The sequence below is a fragment of the Dichomitus squalens genome, assembly GCF_000275845.1.
Source record: "Dichomitus squalens LYAD-421 SS1 unplaced genomic scaffold DICSQscaffold_32, whole genome shotgun sequence".
Taxonomy (NCBI): Eukaryota; Fungi; Basidiomycota; class Agaricomycetes; order Polyporales; family Polyporaceae; genus Dichomitus; species Dichomitus squalens.
In genome coordinates, this window is record NW_006766914.1 from 229,843 (window position 1) to 247,674 (window position 17,832).

A 17,832-nucleotide genomic window follows, 5' to 3' on the forward strand; every position below is an offset into this window, starting at 1 on the left:
TCGCACCCAACCAACGCGAGTCCAAGATCGTGGAGGCCCTCGACAAGTCCGGGGGGCGACTGTGGAAAGGTTGAAGGCCAATGGGAAGGAGGACATACACCGTGTATTGATACATCGCAAGTACAACAATCGCAGCTCGTGTGAAACAATTAATCAGCCTCGCGGGCATGAGGAACGAGACTCCGAGGGAATAGATTACGCCACACCACACCGCGGCGGATCGTCGACTACTACATCTTAAGACTCGTGCAATCGTGTATCTCATTCTCCGTAAGTGTGATATGATCCTTTTAGATCGTGTACCTGGGTTGGTTGGGACGTCAGTTCTGTGTCGCCGAGGAATGTGGTGATGATGGCAGGGACTCAGGGAGAAAAAGTAAAGGACGTGGGGACATAGGGAGAAAAAGTGTTGGTTATGGAGAAGGAGGTGCGCACAATTTCTTGAACTGGATCTTGGATTGCTGGGCCGTGATGAGCTTCTTGAGGTCTCCGACAGTATTCTCTGGACTGCACTTCACGCGCACTACACACATCCTTGCGCATCAGTGCAAATGTCCTGTGATGCGACGAAAATAGAGCGCACGCACCCTTGCGCCCAAGCCGGTCGTTCGCGATGACCTACAGCGTGCACTATCGTGCATCCAAATATCCGGGAGGAGCGTCCGGGGGAGTGCATTGTTGAGTTTTGACGGCAGATCGACAACCTCATTGGCGTATCATTTGTATGGTGTGCAGTATCACTCACTTCAATGAGAGGCATACCGTTGCAGCAAAACCAGGAAGGAATAGATGACGGTCCAACGTCAAAACGGGGAGCTAAGGTACTATGGCCCGATTAGGCAGTATAGGCACCCGTGCCACCCGAACTTTCTCAAGGCAAATACAAGTTACGTGAACGAACCAATCTTCTGGAGCTGACGCCACAGCGCTACTACTCTATTTTCTACGATATCCTACACAGCGGGCTAGATTTGTGAGAGCCAGTGAGAGGTTGTGCGTCGTAAAGTCCTAGGAGGTCCGGATGTCATTCCACCAGATCGGGAACGTCTTTGACACCATCAATGGTCATGGTCGCAGTCGCGATCGTCCCTGGAAATGCTGAGAGGGGAGTCTCCTTTACACTTCCCAACCCCCAGCGGAATCCACGATGTCTGCATCGAGGCTGTAAGCTGTAAACGGGAAGGCACAAGCTACAGCTGACATGATACTCTTTGTGTAGGTGCGCGAAAACGATTTGCCATAGTTCAGCCCTTCTTCTTTCCCCAGATGCTCCTCTACAACGCGCCGCTTGGACGGTTTAGGCTGTCAACAAAGAGTATCTTCACAGTCGATGGTGAGTGATTACTGTATGCGCGACATCCAAGCAAGCTGTACCTTCACTCTAAAACGTTACGTCTTTGACATCCCTTCCTCTTCATGACACACTACCTCAACCGCACGCTCATCTCGCCCCTCCGAACGTCCTCGCTCTCCAGGCCGTACCTCATGATTGCCATCTCCGCCGTCTTCTTCAACACGGTCAACGGCTCGCTCTTGGGCACGTACCTCTCCTCGCCGCCTGCGCAGTCCTTCCTGGCCGACGCCTTCGCGCGCCTGATGTTCTGGCTCGGGCTTACCCTGTGGGTGGCGGGCATCACGGGCAACGTCACGCATGAGATCCTCAACATCCGCCGCAACGCCAAGAAGGCCTCCGACGACACGAACAATGGGAAGGACAAGCCGAAGGAGGAGCACTACGCGATCCTGCACGGGCTGCTGTACCGCTTCATCTCGTACCCAAACTACTTCTGCGAATGGGCGGAGTAGCTCGGGTTCGCGCTCGCCGCCTCACCCGTGCCGTCATTCGGATCGGTTGGCGTGTTGGTGGCGACGGTCAGCCCTTCGCGGCTGCACGCGGTTGCCCCGTCAGCGCCTCAGACTCGTCCCGTGTCTGCTCCCGCCTCCTCGTCTCGTTACTGCCTCACTTCTGCCCTTCGCCCCATCTTGCGTTAGGTTGGTACATAAGACGATTGGTTATGTCTCGTGTGCATACTTACGGCCGTACACATGTTTCTATGCCCCTGCGCCTCTTCTGCACATCTCGTTTCCGGTCACGTTTGCATCTGTATGTCCACTGTCGGAGTCCTTGATCATGATCTGTGTATACGGTCCACATCTTTCTACCAACATCTACTCATCACGTCGCTACCTGTCCGCTCACACCATTGTCCCCCCTCTCGAACCAGTCCGATTGTGTTCATGTCTAAGCCACGCACACCTTCTCTTGTTGCAGACCGTTGCAACGTTTGCAAGTCCTCGTAGTTTGTAGCTGTAGGTAGTGTCTCGTCTAATAGGTATTGCACAAAATCATATGTTTTGGATGATCACTTAAACAGGTCCACATGTTGGATTCCATCGCAGAGCTTGGTCAGCCAAGTCAGGGTTGTGGACGAATGGGACGTTGTTTCTACCACGACTGAGAGGATCTGATGTGTGCTATCTGTGGCTGTATACTCAGGATGGTTATATTGCCAACAGAGGCTCATTGTGAACTGCGGTCTGCACGGGGGGATGGGAAGCCACAGACGGCGGGTCTGAAACCGAGCCTAGCACGTCGCCCCATGTCTGTCTCTGTTTGATCTCCCTTGCACCTCTCAGGTACCCAAGCTCTACCAGGCTTTGGAATGTTGTAGATACTACTGGCTAGCAACGGCATTCGTTTGCGGCTGTGCAGGACATCGTACTGGCCTAAGTACCCTCTACTAATCCACGACTCATAAGCGCTGGGCTGGGGAGGCAACCGGGTCAAGCGTCTAACCTCCGCAATCTGCCACGTCTCCCTCTACGCAGGCCTCCATCAGTCTCCATCTCTCGCTCTACCTACCACCGCCATCGAACCCCCTGGCCTCCTGGATAACGCAGAAGTGAGGAGGCGTTGGGAGGAGAGGCATGGACGAGATATCGGCGGGGCAAGCGTGACAGGTGAGTATCTCATCCACATCCACCCACCCCGTTCCCCTCTAACCTCCACCTCCTCACTCGAAATCACGATGTTCACCGTGCAATTATTGACTTCTGCCTTGTCGATGATGCGCTCCAACTTGCCTTGACATGCAAGCTGCTTATGGCTTTGCTACGCCCCACGTTGTCTCCGACGTTTCCATCGGTAACTCCGGCTTTGACAACGGCCCTGACCGTCTCAAACAATCCTGCCAGTTCACGCTCAACAAGCCATAGCTCGCCAAGGTCCTTCGCGCACTGCATCTGCTCGACGCCTGGCTAGCCCTGGTGGACGGTCTGGATGGGGTGCAGCCTTCTCACCAAGGTCCTGTCCGCCACGGTGAACCTGCATGTCCTCCAAATGCGCGGCATGGAGCCTCCCTTCCAGTCTCATCTAGCCGTCTACAAGGCCGTCACGAAGCTCGATACATTGAAGGTGCTCTCGCTGTACTACATCAGCGAAACCTGCCTCAAGGCCCTCTCGCAGCTCCAAGGCAAGCCATAAGTCATCGAAAACTGGAAGGACAGGCTGACTACATCATTGCAAACCTTGTAGAAGGCACTCGAAAATCCGAGAGCCCCGCAGCTCGGTGCATCTGCTGTGCGTCAGAGCACGACCCCATCAACGATGCCCCACTGCGACCACCGCCACAGCCACCTCTCCGCCGTCCCGATGGACGTCTCTGGGGGCGCCTCGACCGCGACCTCCATGTCCTGGGCTGAAGCGCGACCTCCCCGCTTCGACTGTCGTGCCTGACGTGCATGAAGGGCGAGAGCTTCTCGAGGGTCAGTATTAATCATGCATTCTCGCCAGCAGCAGCACTCGCTCACCATCACCGCCGTTCAACCTTGTCCTCCAAACATACACAAGTCGGCTAGAAGGAACATGAACCACGCATACGGGGACCGCGCCACGACCCAACCCAGCGGTTGTGTCCCCCGAGCTTCCACATGCCCGCGCTTTGCCGGCCGTTCTTGTAGAGCGTACAAGGCCGGAGTGACACAATGATCAAGTTGTCTGCGCGGTCAAGACTAATCGCGGCTGACTTGTCGGCCGAAGCTAGAATGTACACGATGGTCAGTGCTGATTCTGAACGCCACTACAGCATCACTCACGCGCATTGCCACACCCTCAACGGCCGTCAACCTACCAGAACACAAACATGAAGGAGGAGCAGGACGGCACCAAGGCCATCAAGCGAACCATGGCACACAGCGGAGGAGGAGCGGGGAGGAACAGGTCAGTGAGCCTGCAGTCCGGCCGTACACCCTGCCCAACTATTATACACCTGCTCACCCAGCTCATCTGTTACAGACGGGAATGTACGTCCTCCCTTGCAACCTGTCCCATCTCGATTCATTTCATCTTGGCCTGTCTATGCGATGCCCGCCGTCCCCGCTTCCGCATGAACGCACACCGGGTGCGTGCTTTCCGTCGTCCGGCACAACCCTATTCTATGCCTCCGCCAAACATGCAGGGACACACACAGATGCGAAGAAGAATTCACTACGCACATGCTCGAGGAAAGCAACAATCCACCGATTCACGATCCTCACCAGTACACACTGAATAAATTTTTCGAACCTTATAGTTATAGTAAAATACGAATTATTTCGCCCAGATGTTATAGTGGCCCCTTCAAATATTTGAGAGGGCGGGAGGGATGCCCCTCCCAGATATTGGAGGTGAACCCCAAATATTTGGGATGTGTGTAGGGAGTGAGGGAGGAGGGTATTCCCCCTCCCTCAAATATTTGCCAAATATTTAGTGCGAGCGCTGTGCAGGGAGGATCATGTGCTGCTTGCATGCGCTGTGGGTCCTCTTGTGATTCCTCCAAATATTTGGAGTCCACAACCACATATTTGATAGATATTTGACCCAAATATTCTTCATTTGGCACAGTGTTGTGCGCGGTGACATGAGTGCTCATTATCACTAATCTGTTACATGCTCTGAACTACGTCTAGACTACATACATCTACAGCCAGCGAAAGACAAGGTAGCACGTTCATCGTAGAACAATTACCCTCTAGACGTCGTGCGCCATATTGTGGCACAGCATCCAGGACATGAGCGACACCAGATGGGACAAGTTCACCTTGGCGACGAGGTCCGCCCTGCGCACCTCCAGCAGACTTTGCTGGGCACGTTCAGGTCCGAGTCGCGGTCGATCCGAGGTTGTGGTGCGTGCTATCTCCAAGCAAACAGAAGGAGGCTACCCACCTTCACTCAGGTCAGTCAGCGGTGGCGACGATGATCGAGTTGTCCGCACGGTCCAGTCCGTGCGCTTAGCCATGGCAATGCTGATGTTACAGACGGTTAGACGAACTAGGTGTGCGGACGGTAGTGGTATTTTTGTGCAGGAGCACAGTGACCTGCGCGTGTGTACCTTTGAAGCGAACGCTTCGTGAAAGGCTCGCGAGGACTGCTAGAGACCTATCGAGTCTCAAGAGGCCTGAAAATGATGGGAAGAAACAGGCTCAGACGTACAAAATCGTTGATAGAAGGAAGAATGTGGTTGTGTTGTGCGATTTGACAAGCGGCATCGTGGGGTCCCCATGCGAGTCCGGTGAGGTCGAGAACGAGCCGTGCTGTCACCAGAGTCTTGCTCCGTCCAAGATACGTGAGGTCTATGAAATGGAAGGAGACGCATATAGGGATGTTGAGTGGTGGTCACTCAAGCCCCCAAGGCAGGTGCGATAGGAGGCACCCATGTCCAGGATGGGGCAGGGAAAGCGGAGCGCGATGTGCTAGGTTTATATACACACCCCAGATGTTCAGAGCTTTGGTAGCGGTTCCCATTGTAGCTCCCTAAGAGCTTTTCAGACCTCGTGTCTAGCTCTTACGAGAACTCTCTATCGACGTCGCGTTTGTACTAGTGGGTCAATGCGGCATTGTTTGATAGCTCTCATTGGCAAACCCCATGGCATCATCGCCAGTAGCAATACGAGAGCTGATCAACGAGCTTGCATGGGACGGCGGATGATGCTCGTAGCTGTAAAGCCTGTTCGTCATAAAAGAACTCAATGGTCATGATGTTGGTTGGAACGGCGTCAGTTCGGACGCACCTGGCCGGCGCTTGCTCGCCGCGCGGGAGAGTCCGTTTCAAGTAGGCTTGAGCTCTGAAATCGACGCCTGGACGCATGCCGGCACAAGTAGATGGCTGCCAGGGAGAACCCATTGCTCATTGGGATGGACAACGGCATATACTGGTACATATAACCATGACTTATGCCTACGATTTGTCTGGATATCTAGACCATTTTGCCACTAGTAGCGCCCAAGTATGCTGCTGCACGGAATCCGGTTGTTCGCCTGGATATCCGTTTTCCCATCCATGTGAACAATGCTGGCTCTCGCAAGATGTCGTTGCGGTAGTCGGATAGCGAGATGATCACGAATTTTGACATGAGATACAACGACTCTTGGCCCGAATACCAAGGTTTGGTGCCACGTGTTTCCATTATTCGACATTCGACCGCCATTTATGCATTGACAATTTTTGTGTGCGAACGCCCGATGCACAACACGTTTTCGTTGTTGGCGACAGTGATGTGCCGGTCGACACCGGGTTGTCGTCGACTTTTGTCGACTTGTCAACTGATGACGAAGGCTACAGGTGCACAAAAGTGCACGTCAACTTTCGCACAGGGCGGTCTACCTGTTCAGGCGCCCAGGCACTGTATATGATTGGGCGACGCGCTATCGCGAACGCGTTCAATCGACATATTGGGATTACTCTGTCGATTTTGCTGCAACTCTTTGACTCCCGCCATCGATGGGCTCTAGCTTATTCCCCCTTCATGTAGTGCTCTGTATACCTCGTAGCTAATGAATACGTCCTGCATACAACCATAACGGCGGCATACACTGAGGCTCAAAAATCTGCGGAAAGCGAGGCAGCGTCTAGACGTCTAGCTACCGAATGTAAGTAGTGATATTGAATATAGAGCTGGTGAGCGTCTCACATTATTTACAGGCTCAACAACGCATATGGACTCCCTGGGAGGTACTCCATTGCAAGGAGGCTTCTGTGACCCTGTTAGGCAGCATCAGTATGAGGACACTGATGCAAACAACGACACAAATTTCCCTTCATCATCAGAATCAAGCTCGGATCTCTCTTCAATTTTTTGCTCTCATACTGGCAAATGCCAAAAACAGAGAGGAGAGTCTGACATGAGAGCGATGCTGGATGAGGAACTTGGGGTATGAAACATCTTGGACAGGGATGCCGATGGAGAGCCTGCTATGGACATTTTGGGGACAATTGATGGCGCAGGGAGGGACCAACCAGATTCATTTACTAGTACTGTACTCGGAATATGATGCATATTGCTATATTGACAAAGGGGAGTGGTGAGAGTAGGCGAGAGGGTAGGAGGACAAAGGCGGATTGGCAATGCGGTCAGAGGGATTGGAGCGCTGATCTTGCATTATTAGAAGATAGTATGGATGCGGAGGAAACCTTCTACCAAATTTCAAGTCAAACGGACGAGCGGGGAGAGCTCGACAATTCAGACCACGGGGAGGACGAGCGGACAGAGGGATTAGGCGCTGACGTAGGGGAAGAGCGTCGTGGGTCGCCGAAGGTCGTCGACAGGCATGTGAGCGTGCGAAAGTTTACCGTTGGCCTTGTCGACATGTCGACGGGATTACTATACCTGTCAACCTGGTCAACGGTTGCGTCAACCCGCACATCACTGGTTGGCGATAGTCGGTCGGGGGCCTTTGAAGTCAGCATAGCAGCGCAATTGCCGTTTGCGTCCTACTTGATGATTCCATGTATGAAAGCCTTTCACGTGGGGCACAACCGCACCAGGTCGAAGAGCAGAGGGACGATCGATCATAAGTAGAAGTCTGATATACTCTCTTACCAATCGGACGAATAGAATACGTTACGACTGCCATGTCAGGGCTGCTCCACTGGACCATGATGGACATATGTTTCCCATCGGGAATGGGGCAGTGTAGTAGTTGATCGCAATGGCTTCATGTCAAGCGGTTCGTGTTCCCACCTTGGTTAGGATTCGATAATCGGTTCTCGATACCCTGCTGTATGCACTCTTTTTGCCAGAAGCGCTTTGCATCAGAGGCATCTCTACAGATAACCCCACTTGAGGGTGGGTACATGCGACTCCAGTGATATATAGAATGCTCGACGGTGCTTCGAGGACTGAAGAGAGGATGGGAAGAACAGGAAATGGCAGCCGCGTCAGGCCAATGACAGCACTTTGTCAGTGCTTACCGGTCCGCGTGATTGAATGTCCCAGAATATGGCAAATGATCCCATGCTATCTCCTTCTGCCTTACCGCCTGACCAATCGCATCCAGGCTCCCATACTGTGTCGGTTTGGCGGTTTGACGGTATAAAGGCGGCGGCGAGGCTTGGAGCGGAAGAGCGACGGTACATCTCGAACCCCGGCATCGGTCAGAAGATCGGCCAAAGCCTCTGCGCTCGTCCAACGTCCGCCTTGACAGACTCCCTCTACATTGCCCTACGTCTCTGGTCTTGACCTTGATCAATAGAGCACTCACAGCCCTCGTTTGATTCTCAAACTCTATCCTGTCGAATCTACACATAATGTCTTTGTTCGAGAAGAAATCCGCGGACCTGGAGAGCAAAGGCGAAGCATACCCGGACTCTCCCGTCGCAGGCAATGGCGTGAACGACGACATGTTCGAAGACGGATCAGTAGATCCAGTGTACCAGGCAAAGGCACGCGTATTGAACGCGGCGCTGCAGGAGATCGGGATGGGGAAGTACCAGGTGAGCGGTTCTCAGCACGATCGCACAAGGAGGATCGTCCCGACCCGGAAGCTTTGCACTTAGTGGTGGCTGTTTGCCGTCGCAGGCTTCGGCTGGTTCGCGTGCGTACTTCCTTCTATGACGGCTTGCGTCGCTGAGTAGTACTGACAAGTTGGCCTATCCTATCAATAGCGACAGTTGTTGGCCGCTACTCGGAGGACTGATCCTGAGCCCGGTGGTGAACGAATTCCATTTCAATGGCCCTTTCCTCTCGTTGGCGCAGAATATCGGTCTTTTCGCGGGGGCTATCTTCTGGGGCTTCGGATGCGACATCTGGGGTAGAAGGTGCGCTCCCTGATCCGCTGAAGGAGAGACGTCCGCCGGGTTCGATGCGGTGGAGATGCCCAGACAGACAGCTCGTTCGATCTCGTCTCCCCGCACGGATCTGTTGAAGCTGCGTCGGGCCACTTCATGGCCCGAGCGTCTCGTAGTAATCGAAGACGAAGCGACTGACAATGCGTGGCGTAGATTGTCCTTCAACATCACACTCTTTGTCACTGGTGTCTTCGGACTGGCGGCCGGAGGCTCCCCTAACTTCGTCACTCTGGCCTCTCTCCTGGCCGTCTTGGGACTGGGAGTCGGTGGTAATATGCCCATAGATTCCGCAGTGTTTCTCGACTTCGTTCCCGGCACACACCAGTACCTGCTCACCGTCCTCTCAATATGGTGGTCGATTGGTCAGCTGGTATCTGCATTGGTGAGTACGATGTTCACAGATGTACGGAACGCGGTCGAGGTCAGGCGGTGCTCCTTCATTTGCGCTTGGCATTGTGCAGTCATAACGACAGGCTGGGCTTGTAGTCGCCAGTTGAGACTATAGGACACATACGCCGATCAGCTGTGCCCATTTGACGAAGCTATCATGGCTCATCCTCCTGGGCTGCGCGGCCCTTCCACGCAGGGCTCAGCGGTACATTAAAATTAGCCAAGAGGAGCTCACGGCCTGCGCTGCAGGGCCGTCTGCACCCACACCTGCGCAGATCGAACGTTTCGTCTCTCACTGCGCCGACGTCTCCCTGACCACGTCCGCTATCTGACGCTTACCGCTTATCGGCATCCATTCTAGATCGCCTGGCCACTGATCGCCAACTTCTCCTGCCCTCAAGGCTCCACGACTTGCACGCGCGCCGGCAACATGGGTTGGCGCTACCTGCTCTTCACACTCGGAGGGATGACCCTCCTTCTCTGGGCGATCCGCTTCTTCGTCTTCCCGCTCGAAGAGTCTCCGCGTTTCCTCGTCGGACTCGGGCGGGACGCGGAGGCCGTCGCGGTCGTGCAGCGGGTCGCGGCATTCAACGGTCGTCAGTCCCACATTACCGTCGACGAGCTGACGCGCGCTGGTGAAGCCGCCGCCGCCTCTGCGCAGGCGAAGAGCAAGGGGAGCAAGAGCAAGCGCCAGGTTTTGAGCAAGAGCTCGGTCTTTACTACTGAGCATATCAAGAGCCTGTTCGAGACCCGCAAGCTGGCGTGGTCGACGAGTCTGCTGATCGCTCTGTGGGGTAAGTATGCCGCTCCGTGCATGGTGGGCCCGTTCCGTGCCGGGTACTGACACCCAGCTCTCTCCAGGCATCATCGGTCTCGCGTCGACGCTGTACAACAGCTTCCTGCCGTTCATGTGAGTCTCCGCTGCCCCACAGGCTACTGCAGCAGTTTCATTCATTCTAAGCGCGGTTCTCCTCGCAGTCTGGCAAGCCGCGGCACGCAGTTCGGCGACGGCTCATATTACATCACCTACCGCAACGTCAGTCGTGCTCCCCCCGTCATCCATCCATCTGTTCATTTCGCTCACCCTACCCGTGCCTTCGTGCCCTCTATAAACAGCAAGTCATCCTGGCTGTCATCGGCGTCCCAGGGGCCTTCCTCGCCGGGTGGGCGGTTGAGCAGCCGTACGTTGGGCGCAAGGGCACCCTTGCGGTCAGCGCGGGCGAGTATTTTCTCGCTCTGCGCGCTAGGTTGCATTATTCAACGACCCCCTGCTGAATAAAGGGCTCACGGGCGTTTTTCTGTTCGCGACGACCACCGCCAGGAGCTCCGACGCGCTCCTAGGGTGGAACTGCGGGTACGCCTTCTTCAGCAATGTGAGTGCAGCGTTCGCTTTACCTTCCACTTCCACTTCCACTTCCGATTCCCCGAGCCCGCCTCGTGCGGAGGGTGTGCGTGCGCCACAGGCGCATGTGTGACGCCGCCTGCCTGCACGGGGCGGGCCGCAAAATTGAGCAACAGCTGCTGACCTCGCTGCACCGCGCCACAGATCATGTACGGCGTGCTCTACGCCATCTCCCCTGAGCTCTTCCCCGCCAAGGACCGCGGGACGGGCAACGGGCTGACGGCCACCGCGACGCGCGTCTTCGGCATCATGGTGAGTCTCGGAAGCTGCGCATGCATGCTTATTGTCCGATGAATGCTAGGCTAACGACGCATGGCGTGTTGGGCTATGTCTGCTAGGCTCCCGTCATCGCGCTGTACGCGAACCTCCAGACGGCCGTCCCGGTGTACGTCTCGGGGGCGCTCATCATCGGAAGCGGAGCCCTCGCGCTGCTGCTTCCGTATGAGCCGAGGGGCAAGGCGTCGATTTGATGTCCCCCGCAGAAGCGAAAGATATCATAGACAAAGCTCGACCCCACGTGCGTGGCTTCAACATGTCACTGCCGGATACGAGCATTAGAGGTAAGACGTGAACTTCTCGTATATATCCTGCGAACAGACTTCTTGGGCTTTGGGACGTGCAAAATGAAGAGAATCGCTGTAGCCATCGATGCATCTGTTCTGTATGAATCTTGTAATGTTTGCCTGTTCTGTGCTACCTATTAGAATCAGAATCACCCTCGTCGGTCACCCTCAGCACGGATGCGCTGTCGTTGGACGCTTGGAAGCACTGAATCACCAGAACGCTCCATGGACGGTAGGGAACATGCGTGCTGCATTGAGATAGGCATGGTGAACACAGGGAACATGGTGAGCAATGCGGAGGTATGCGACATGCAAAGACGAGAATAGGAGAAGCAATAGACAGAGAAATCGAACATTCCGACAGACTGAGCAGAGACATCCGGATAATGGGGCAAGTGGGGAAGAGGATGGCAGGATCACGATGAGAGATGGCGTATCAAGGAAGAGGATATAGGAACGGAAGAACGGGGGATGAGTTAGAGGCAGACGGTGGGAGAGCGAGTGAGTGCATGAGAAGGTCGGGGAGATCGACAGAGGAGGTTAGGAGGTGAAGAGGAGTAGCGTAGCGTGCAGGATAGCAATCCAAACGAACCCTTATCCACGAATCACAATAATTCACAACCGAGTCGCACGACCAAAAGCCCAATAACTATGGCAAATAGCAATAGCCCGAGGACGAAACGACTTGCGCACGGGAAGAAACAACCGCAGGGACAGTGCGCCGTCACGTCAGAGACACGTGACAGAAGAGGCAGACACTTCACCGCGGCCCCCCGTCCCAACTCGACCGCTTCCGCTTGTTATCCCCCTTAGTCAACAGCAAGTCCTGCGGGCTTACGACGCTCTGCCCCCGCTGATGCTGGTGCGCATGCGCCGACACCATGCGCGATCCCGAAGCCGCTTCGCTCAGCGCGTTCTGCCAGTTCGCGAACATCGGGATGTGCTGCACGAGCGTCGGCGGGAGCTGCTGCGACAGCGACAGCGTCTTGCTCTGCGCCGCGAAGCTCTGCGCAAGGTCGAGCGCCTGGGCCTGGTGCGCGTCCCCGTTGCCATGATCCATCTCCTGCCCGCCCTGCGCGGTGTTGTAGTAGTGCAGGTCGAGGAACGGCAGGTCGTAGTTGTTCCCGTTCTCGCCCGCTGAGAGACCGGAGGGTGCGCCGTTCGAGTGCTTCCACAGCTCGTTCGCCGAGCCCGTCAGCGACGCGAACACCCCATTCGGCTCCGCCGACCCCGCCGCGGCGGGCTGCTCGCCCGCTTGGGCATGCATCGGCATGTAGTCCATCAGCGACAGCGACCTCGTGGGCGGCACGAGTGGCTTCGGCCTGATCTGCTGGCTCTGCGGGATCGCGCGCGGGTCGTAATCGTACGCGCGGTGCTCTGACGGAGGGACTGAGATCGAGCGGCTGTGCTGCGACGCGAGCGAGTGAGGGTGCACGCCCGCCTGCTGCATGCGTGCCATGCGGTCCCGCGTGTGCGCATGCGTCTGGGGGGTTCCCGGAGGGGTGACGTGGATCTCCTGCGTCAGACCGATGATCTCCTCGAGGGTCTGCGAGGGGAGGGCGAACGTGGTGAGGTCGGAGAGGTTGAGGGAGCCCTCGGGGCTCGTGGGGTCCTTCGGGACGGCGGTGTCAATCGTCTCTTCCATAGGGACAGAGGTGTCGGGGTCGTCGAGCGTGATCGACGTGAGCTCGATCTCGTCAATGCCGGGAAGGGCTGGCGTGCGCAGAGCAGCGTGGCTTTGGGGGGCTTGCACCCCTGAGAGCCCGAGAGCTGCGCCGCCCCCGAAGCCGAACCCGGGGCCGTAGTCGGCGGACTGCTGTGGTTGGTGTGAACGAGCACCAAAGATGAGATCACCGGCGTAATTGGAGTGGTGGGTGAACCCCCGGAAGCTGCTCGGGGCGAACATATCTGGGTCGGAGAACGTTGAGTGCGTGTCGCCGATGCCGACCTCTGAGGCGAAGTCGTGCGCGTACGAAGTAGGAAAGAGGTCGTAGCGGTCCAGAACGCCGTGATTGAGGTGCGCGAAGGAGAACGGTGATGACGGGGCCGGAGAGAAGTTGCCAACATAGGACGATGAGCTGCTCGACGAAGGCTCGAGGCGCGGATTCGCGGAGAGCCAGTCCTGAGGTCCCCACGCGGACTTGCCGATCATGGGCCCGGACTCGTTTCGTCGCTGGAACGGAGAATTCTGGAAGTAGTCAGTGGCGGAGAGATGCGACGAAGTGGGCGAAGCAGCGTTCGTGGCCGTAGACCACACGCTGGAGTGTACCGGGGTGTCAATCTCAGACGACCAAGTCTGCGACGAGTCGGTCAGCTCCGAGAGCGACGAGCTGGGAATGAAGTCGGGGATGGTGAGCGTGTCGTTGAGCGAGTCCAGCATCTGCATCTCGACCTCCTTCGTCTCTCCATCGGGGCTCATGACCATCTCGTCGCCGGTCATGTGTGGGGTGCCCCCAGGGCCGTCCTGGAGGAACGGCGCCGGTCCGTCCTCGTCGTCCGAGCTGTCCTCGTCCTCTGACACATTCGCGCTCTCCGGCACGCTCTTCGTGCCGCCCCTAAACAAGCCTTGGTCCGTATGCCGCCTCTTCCGCCGCACGGGCCCCGTCGAGCTGCTTGACGCGAGCGCGTCGTCCGTCGCGGCGCGCAGCGGCTGCGCGGGCCCATGATCCTTTCCCCCACTACCCTTATAAGTCTTCTTCGTCGTGTTGCGGGGCTTGTAGCCCGCGGCTTGGTAGAGGTCGGGGAATGCGTTGCGGAAGCGGTCGCGCAGATCGGTAGATCGGCGGTTCTGGGCCTGAAAGATGGGGTCCTTGACGATCGTCGCCCACACGGTGCCGTGCTTGTCGTAGCCGGCCTTGAGGGCGCGGTCCTCCTCCTCGGTGAAGGGACGTCGCTTCTTGCTGCGCGTCTTCTCGAAGATGGAGGTGCCGTCTGGGAGCGCGGAGCGGACCTTGGATGAGAGGTGCGTCTTGGCGTTCGGGTAGTGTTGCCTGTAGGCATCGGGGTAGTACGTGCGGAAGCTGCGCGAGGCGAGGCGAGGGAGCAGCGATAGCGGTAGGGGTAGTAGTAGCAGGAACACGACCACAGTCGTCAGACAAGGAGGATCACAAGTGGACATATACGGACGAGCACACATACCGGTCTTTCAGATCGACTGGCGACCGTCCGTCGAACTTAAATTCGGGGTCGTTGAGGATGGACTTCCAATTGCCGACGCCCCACTACCCCGCGACAGCACGGGTGGTGAGACCCCAGGCGTACAGCGGCTCCCTCAAAGAGGGAGGCATAACACGACTACGCACCTTGTTGCATCCAGCGACGAGCATGTGGGTCTCCTCCATCGTCCACTTCTTCCGGGGCTTCTTCTCCGGCTTGTCGTGGTTTGGTGGTGGTTGGGCACCTAAGTCGCCGTCCGCACCGTCGTCGCCGTTGGCGATCCTGCGCATCTTGCCCCTCTTCTCCGCGTCAGTGCTGGCCTGTGCTTGAGACGGGTCGGGCGAGTGCACACCCAAGCCGGTGTCGTCGCGAAAGCTCCATGCGGGGAAGATGCGGGGCGAGGAGTCGGAAGGGAGGGCGAGGGAGACGCGGCGCTGCTTCGCCGAGGCGGAGGCGGCGGCTGCGAGTGAGGGTGAGGGCGGGAAGGGCGCGGTGAATGAGAAGGTCGACGCAGTGTATGGCTGTGAGGACGTCGAAGGGATGTTTGCAGTGGTCATAGCAGGGGTGCAGGTCCGTGGTTTGGTCGTCAGAGAGCGTCAGACGACGGGAGAGTTATAGTGAAGTCGGAAGAGGAGAGATGTCCCTGGAAGACGCAGCACGGGCTCTCGCGGCGCAGGCGGCGAGTAGAATTTGGGTGGTCGTCACGACGGGCGTATGATGTCTCAGAGGAGGAAAATGAAAAGGAGGCAGGCGTTGTGCACGATGGGGGGCTGGTGATAACCGGAACGTGGCTGATGGACATGCGCAAGCCGCGAGGTGGTCGTTGCGGACAGAGCTCAGCTCGCCTAGCCCAGCCACATATTCGTCCCGCGCCACTCCTCCTGTACAAGCTCATCGCAGTTCAACACATCCTTACGTCCTCTGACGTCCCACAGTACGCATTGGCTTGTAAGCGAAAAGGCTACATTGAAAGGGTCCAAACGCTACTATACACCGTACTCCGTTTACGCCTGCCGCTCAACCGCTCACAAGCACCTCCGGGGCAATCCGCTCCTCCACCTTGTGCAGCTTCGAGCCCCACGCTGCGAGCCTCTGCGCCAGCTGCCCGATCTGCTCTCGAGATAGGACCCGCGGCTGCACCCACGCAATTTGCGCCTTTTGGTCCACTTGGTCCAGGGACCCCTTGATCAGCTTCAGGCTGCAGAAGGAACAACACAAGCACAGTACGACGTCAGCGATATCGACACATCCTGGAAATTGAAAGAGAGCGCGCGAACGTGCATACCTCAAAGCTTTCATTACCAGGTGTTCGACCTCGTCCAGCGGCAACCGCGTCTCTTCGGCGATGGTCTGGAACGACATCGTTCGGTCATACGCCCCTCTTTTGAACACGGACTCGATGAGCGCCATCAGACAGATCTTCTGCCGCAGGAACGGGTAGTTCTCTTGCAGGATCGGCTGCAACGTTCGTGCGACGTCACCGAAAAGCAGACAAGAGAGGCCACAGGTCAGAACGGAGCGTTGTTCCCGTGAGACAGAGAGCCACACACATCGTGTGGCCTGTGGACGTACCTCTTTCGGGAATAGTGGTGCCAGGGCTTCAAACTTGCCGATATTACCCTCGTTGAATGTGAACAGCAGCGTCTTGATCCACTCGTGCGCGGTCTTATCGAGTGCGTCCAGGATCGGGTGCATGAGCTGTAGTCATATCGCGCGCACATTGGCCACAACGGGTTGATACATGGGGTAGCGATGCATGACGGGGGTGAATGCATGGCGGGGGCGAATGGAGGACGGGAGTGAAACAGAGCAGCGGTGAGCAACGCGCGTCCGGATTTGGCATACGGCACCAGCAACGATCGGCAGTGCGGACTAATGACAACAACTCACCAGTTCCCCGAAGTTGTAGATCGAGTCTCCGAGGAAAGCGGCAATCCCCAGGTCGTGCGCACGAAGCACGCGCTCCTCTGCCGTCAGGTCCTTCGCAGGATCGATGCACGCCAGGTACAGTAGCGAGTTCTTGTAATACGGTGCGTATTCTGCCTTTGACTATAACAGATACGCGCAGTCAGGAGAATTGAAGACAAGCACATGGCGCACAGTATAGGCATCAGCCGACACCCTGGTGGCCACGCACCTTGTAGTAATCCGCGGCAACTCCGTAGTACGCAGCGTTTACGGACGGGTCAACCCCAGACAGCTCGTCAAGCACCTTCCACGCGGCGTCGATATCGTTCTTCGTCCCCTCGTTGTCTCCGTACAGCAGCTTCGCGTGAGCAAGTGTAGCAAGGAGAAGGACGTGCGCCTCGGGCGACTTGGTCGTGTCCACGCGTTCAAGGAGATCCGTAAGGAATTGGAGGTGCGTTGCGGGATCTGATATGACCACATGAGTGTCCGCCAGAGCGAGACGTGGGAGGACAAGTCCTAGTACTAAGGCCCCGATCATGGAAAGCGGCTTCTGTGAAACAATGGTACACGAAACGCCGTTGTATGAACGCAAATCCTTGGGTGTCTGTTGCTAACAGCCCCGCTTTGGACGGTTAACAGCCTCCCAAGATGAGAATGTCTAGGAGTCGAAAACAGGTTCTAGATAGAACTGTTAGGGCTACGTTCATATCACAGTGGTTAATGTTCAATGCAGGTTCAGTGCTGGCTCCAATAAAGCGTACTTCGTGTATGTGAAGCATACATTCGCCGTTTCACTGATCAGTACATGAAGGAGCGGGCGTGTTAGGGAGAACGTTTGGTGTTTTCCCTGAAACGTCCGAAACTCCGGACTCGCGGCTAAAGCAGGAGCAATAGTGCTCGGAAACAGGGGCAGAGTCAACACTCACTGTCAATCTCCTTCGAGACCTTTACGCCCATCTCTACCAGCCTCAGTTGGTTGAGCTTCGCCTCAAAATCGCGCACGAACTTGTTAAAGACATCGACGCGGTAAGGTCTTGAGAGCGGGAAGTCAAAGAACTCCAGAAGCCTGTTCGTCAACTGATGCCATAATCTACACGCGTACGGTGTCAGCCCTTGACCACGGGAATGAAGTAACTAGATCACGCACTTACGGCTGTACAACGTCCGGAAAGATTCGAAGAAGGGATGCAGCTCCTGTGGCGTTTCCGAGATGGCCAAAGTCAAAAACTCGTCAATATCAATCCTATGAGCCTGTGTAGTCATGATAGTCGGTCGAGTAGGGGCTGTAGAGGTAGATAGATGACAGAGA

General features: G+C 56.4%; 5 protein-coding genes across 5 annotated transcripts; 3 read left to right on the top strand and 2 right to left on the bottom strand.

Moving 5' to 3' along the window:
• Window positions 1-1,416: 1,416 nt before the first annotated feature.
• On the top strand, window positions 1,417-1,806 carry DICSQDRAFT_172414 (uncharacterized protein; the record flags this gene model as incomplete). The annotated part of the gene is made up of 1 exon (XM_007368150.1): window positions 1,417-1,806. One exon carries the CDS (start codon window positions 1,417-1,419, stop codon window positions 1,804-1,806), a length of 390 nt encoding a protein of 129 aa, XP_007368212.1.
• A 2,178-nt stretch (window positions 1,807-3,984) lies between these two features.
• DICSQDRAFT_128514 (uncharacterized protein) lies at window positions 3,985-5,966 on the top strand (the record flags this gene model as incomplete). The annotated part of the gene is made up of 6 exons (XM_007368151.1): window positions 3,985-4,056; window positions 4,086-4,219; window positions 4,281-4,302; window positions 5,040-5,134; window positions 5,296-5,674; window positions 5,886-5,966. 6 exons carry the CDS (start codon window positions 3,985-3,987, stop codon window positions 5,964-5,966), a joined length of 783 nt encoding a protein of 260 aa, XP_007368213.1.
• Window positions 5,967-8,657: 2,691 nt separating this feature from the next.
• On the top strand, window positions 8,658-11,366 carry DICSQDRAFT_65883 (MFS general substrate transporter; the record flags this gene model as incomplete). The annotated part of the gene is made up of 11 exons (XM_007368152.1): window positions 8,658-8,750; window positions 8,814-8,851; window positions 8,922-9,074; window positions 9,258-9,486; window positions 9,856-10,288; window positions 10,356-10,404; window positions 10,473-10,530; window positions 10,611-10,703; window positions 10,742-10,867; window positions 11,041-11,148; window positions 11,235-11,366. The coding sequence occupies 11 exons, from the start codon at window positions 8,658-8,660 to the stop codon at window positions 11,364-11,366; spliced, it is 1,512 nt and encodes a 503-aa protein (XP_007368214.1).
• A 331-nt stretch (window positions 11,367-11,697) lies between these two features.
• DICSQDRAFT_138828 (uncharacterized protein) lies at window positions 11,698-14,851 on the bottom strand. The gene is made up of 3 exons (XM_007368153.1): window positions 14,762-14,851; window positions 14,598-14,680; window positions 11,698-14,479 (listed from the first exon to the last, which is right to left on the bottom strand). Exons 1-3 carry the CDS (start codon window positions 14,798-14,800, stop codon window positions 12,220-12,222), a joined length of 2,382 nt encoding a protein of 793 aa, XP_007368215.1. The 5' UTR covers window positions 14,801-14,851; the 3' UTR covers window positions 11,698-12,219.
• Window positions 14,852-15,555: 704 nt separating this feature from the next.
• DICSQDRAFT_182173 (uncharacterized protein) lies at window positions 15,556-17,811 on the bottom strand. Its single transcript, XM_007368154.1, has 7 exons — window positions 17,671-17,811; window positions 17,450-17,613; window positions 16,753-16,988; window positions 16,506-16,664; window positions 16,188-16,313; window positions 15,901-16,073; window positions 15,556-15,813 (listed from the first exon to the last, which is right to left on the bottom strand). Exons 1-7 carry the CDS (start codon window positions 17,784-17,786, stop codon window positions 15,633-15,635), a joined length of 1,155 nt encoding a protein of 384 aa, XP_007368216.1. The 5' UTR covers window positions 17,787-17,811; the 3' UTR covers window positions 15,556-15,632.
• Between the last annotated feature and the right edge of the window lie 21 nt (window positions 17,812-17,832).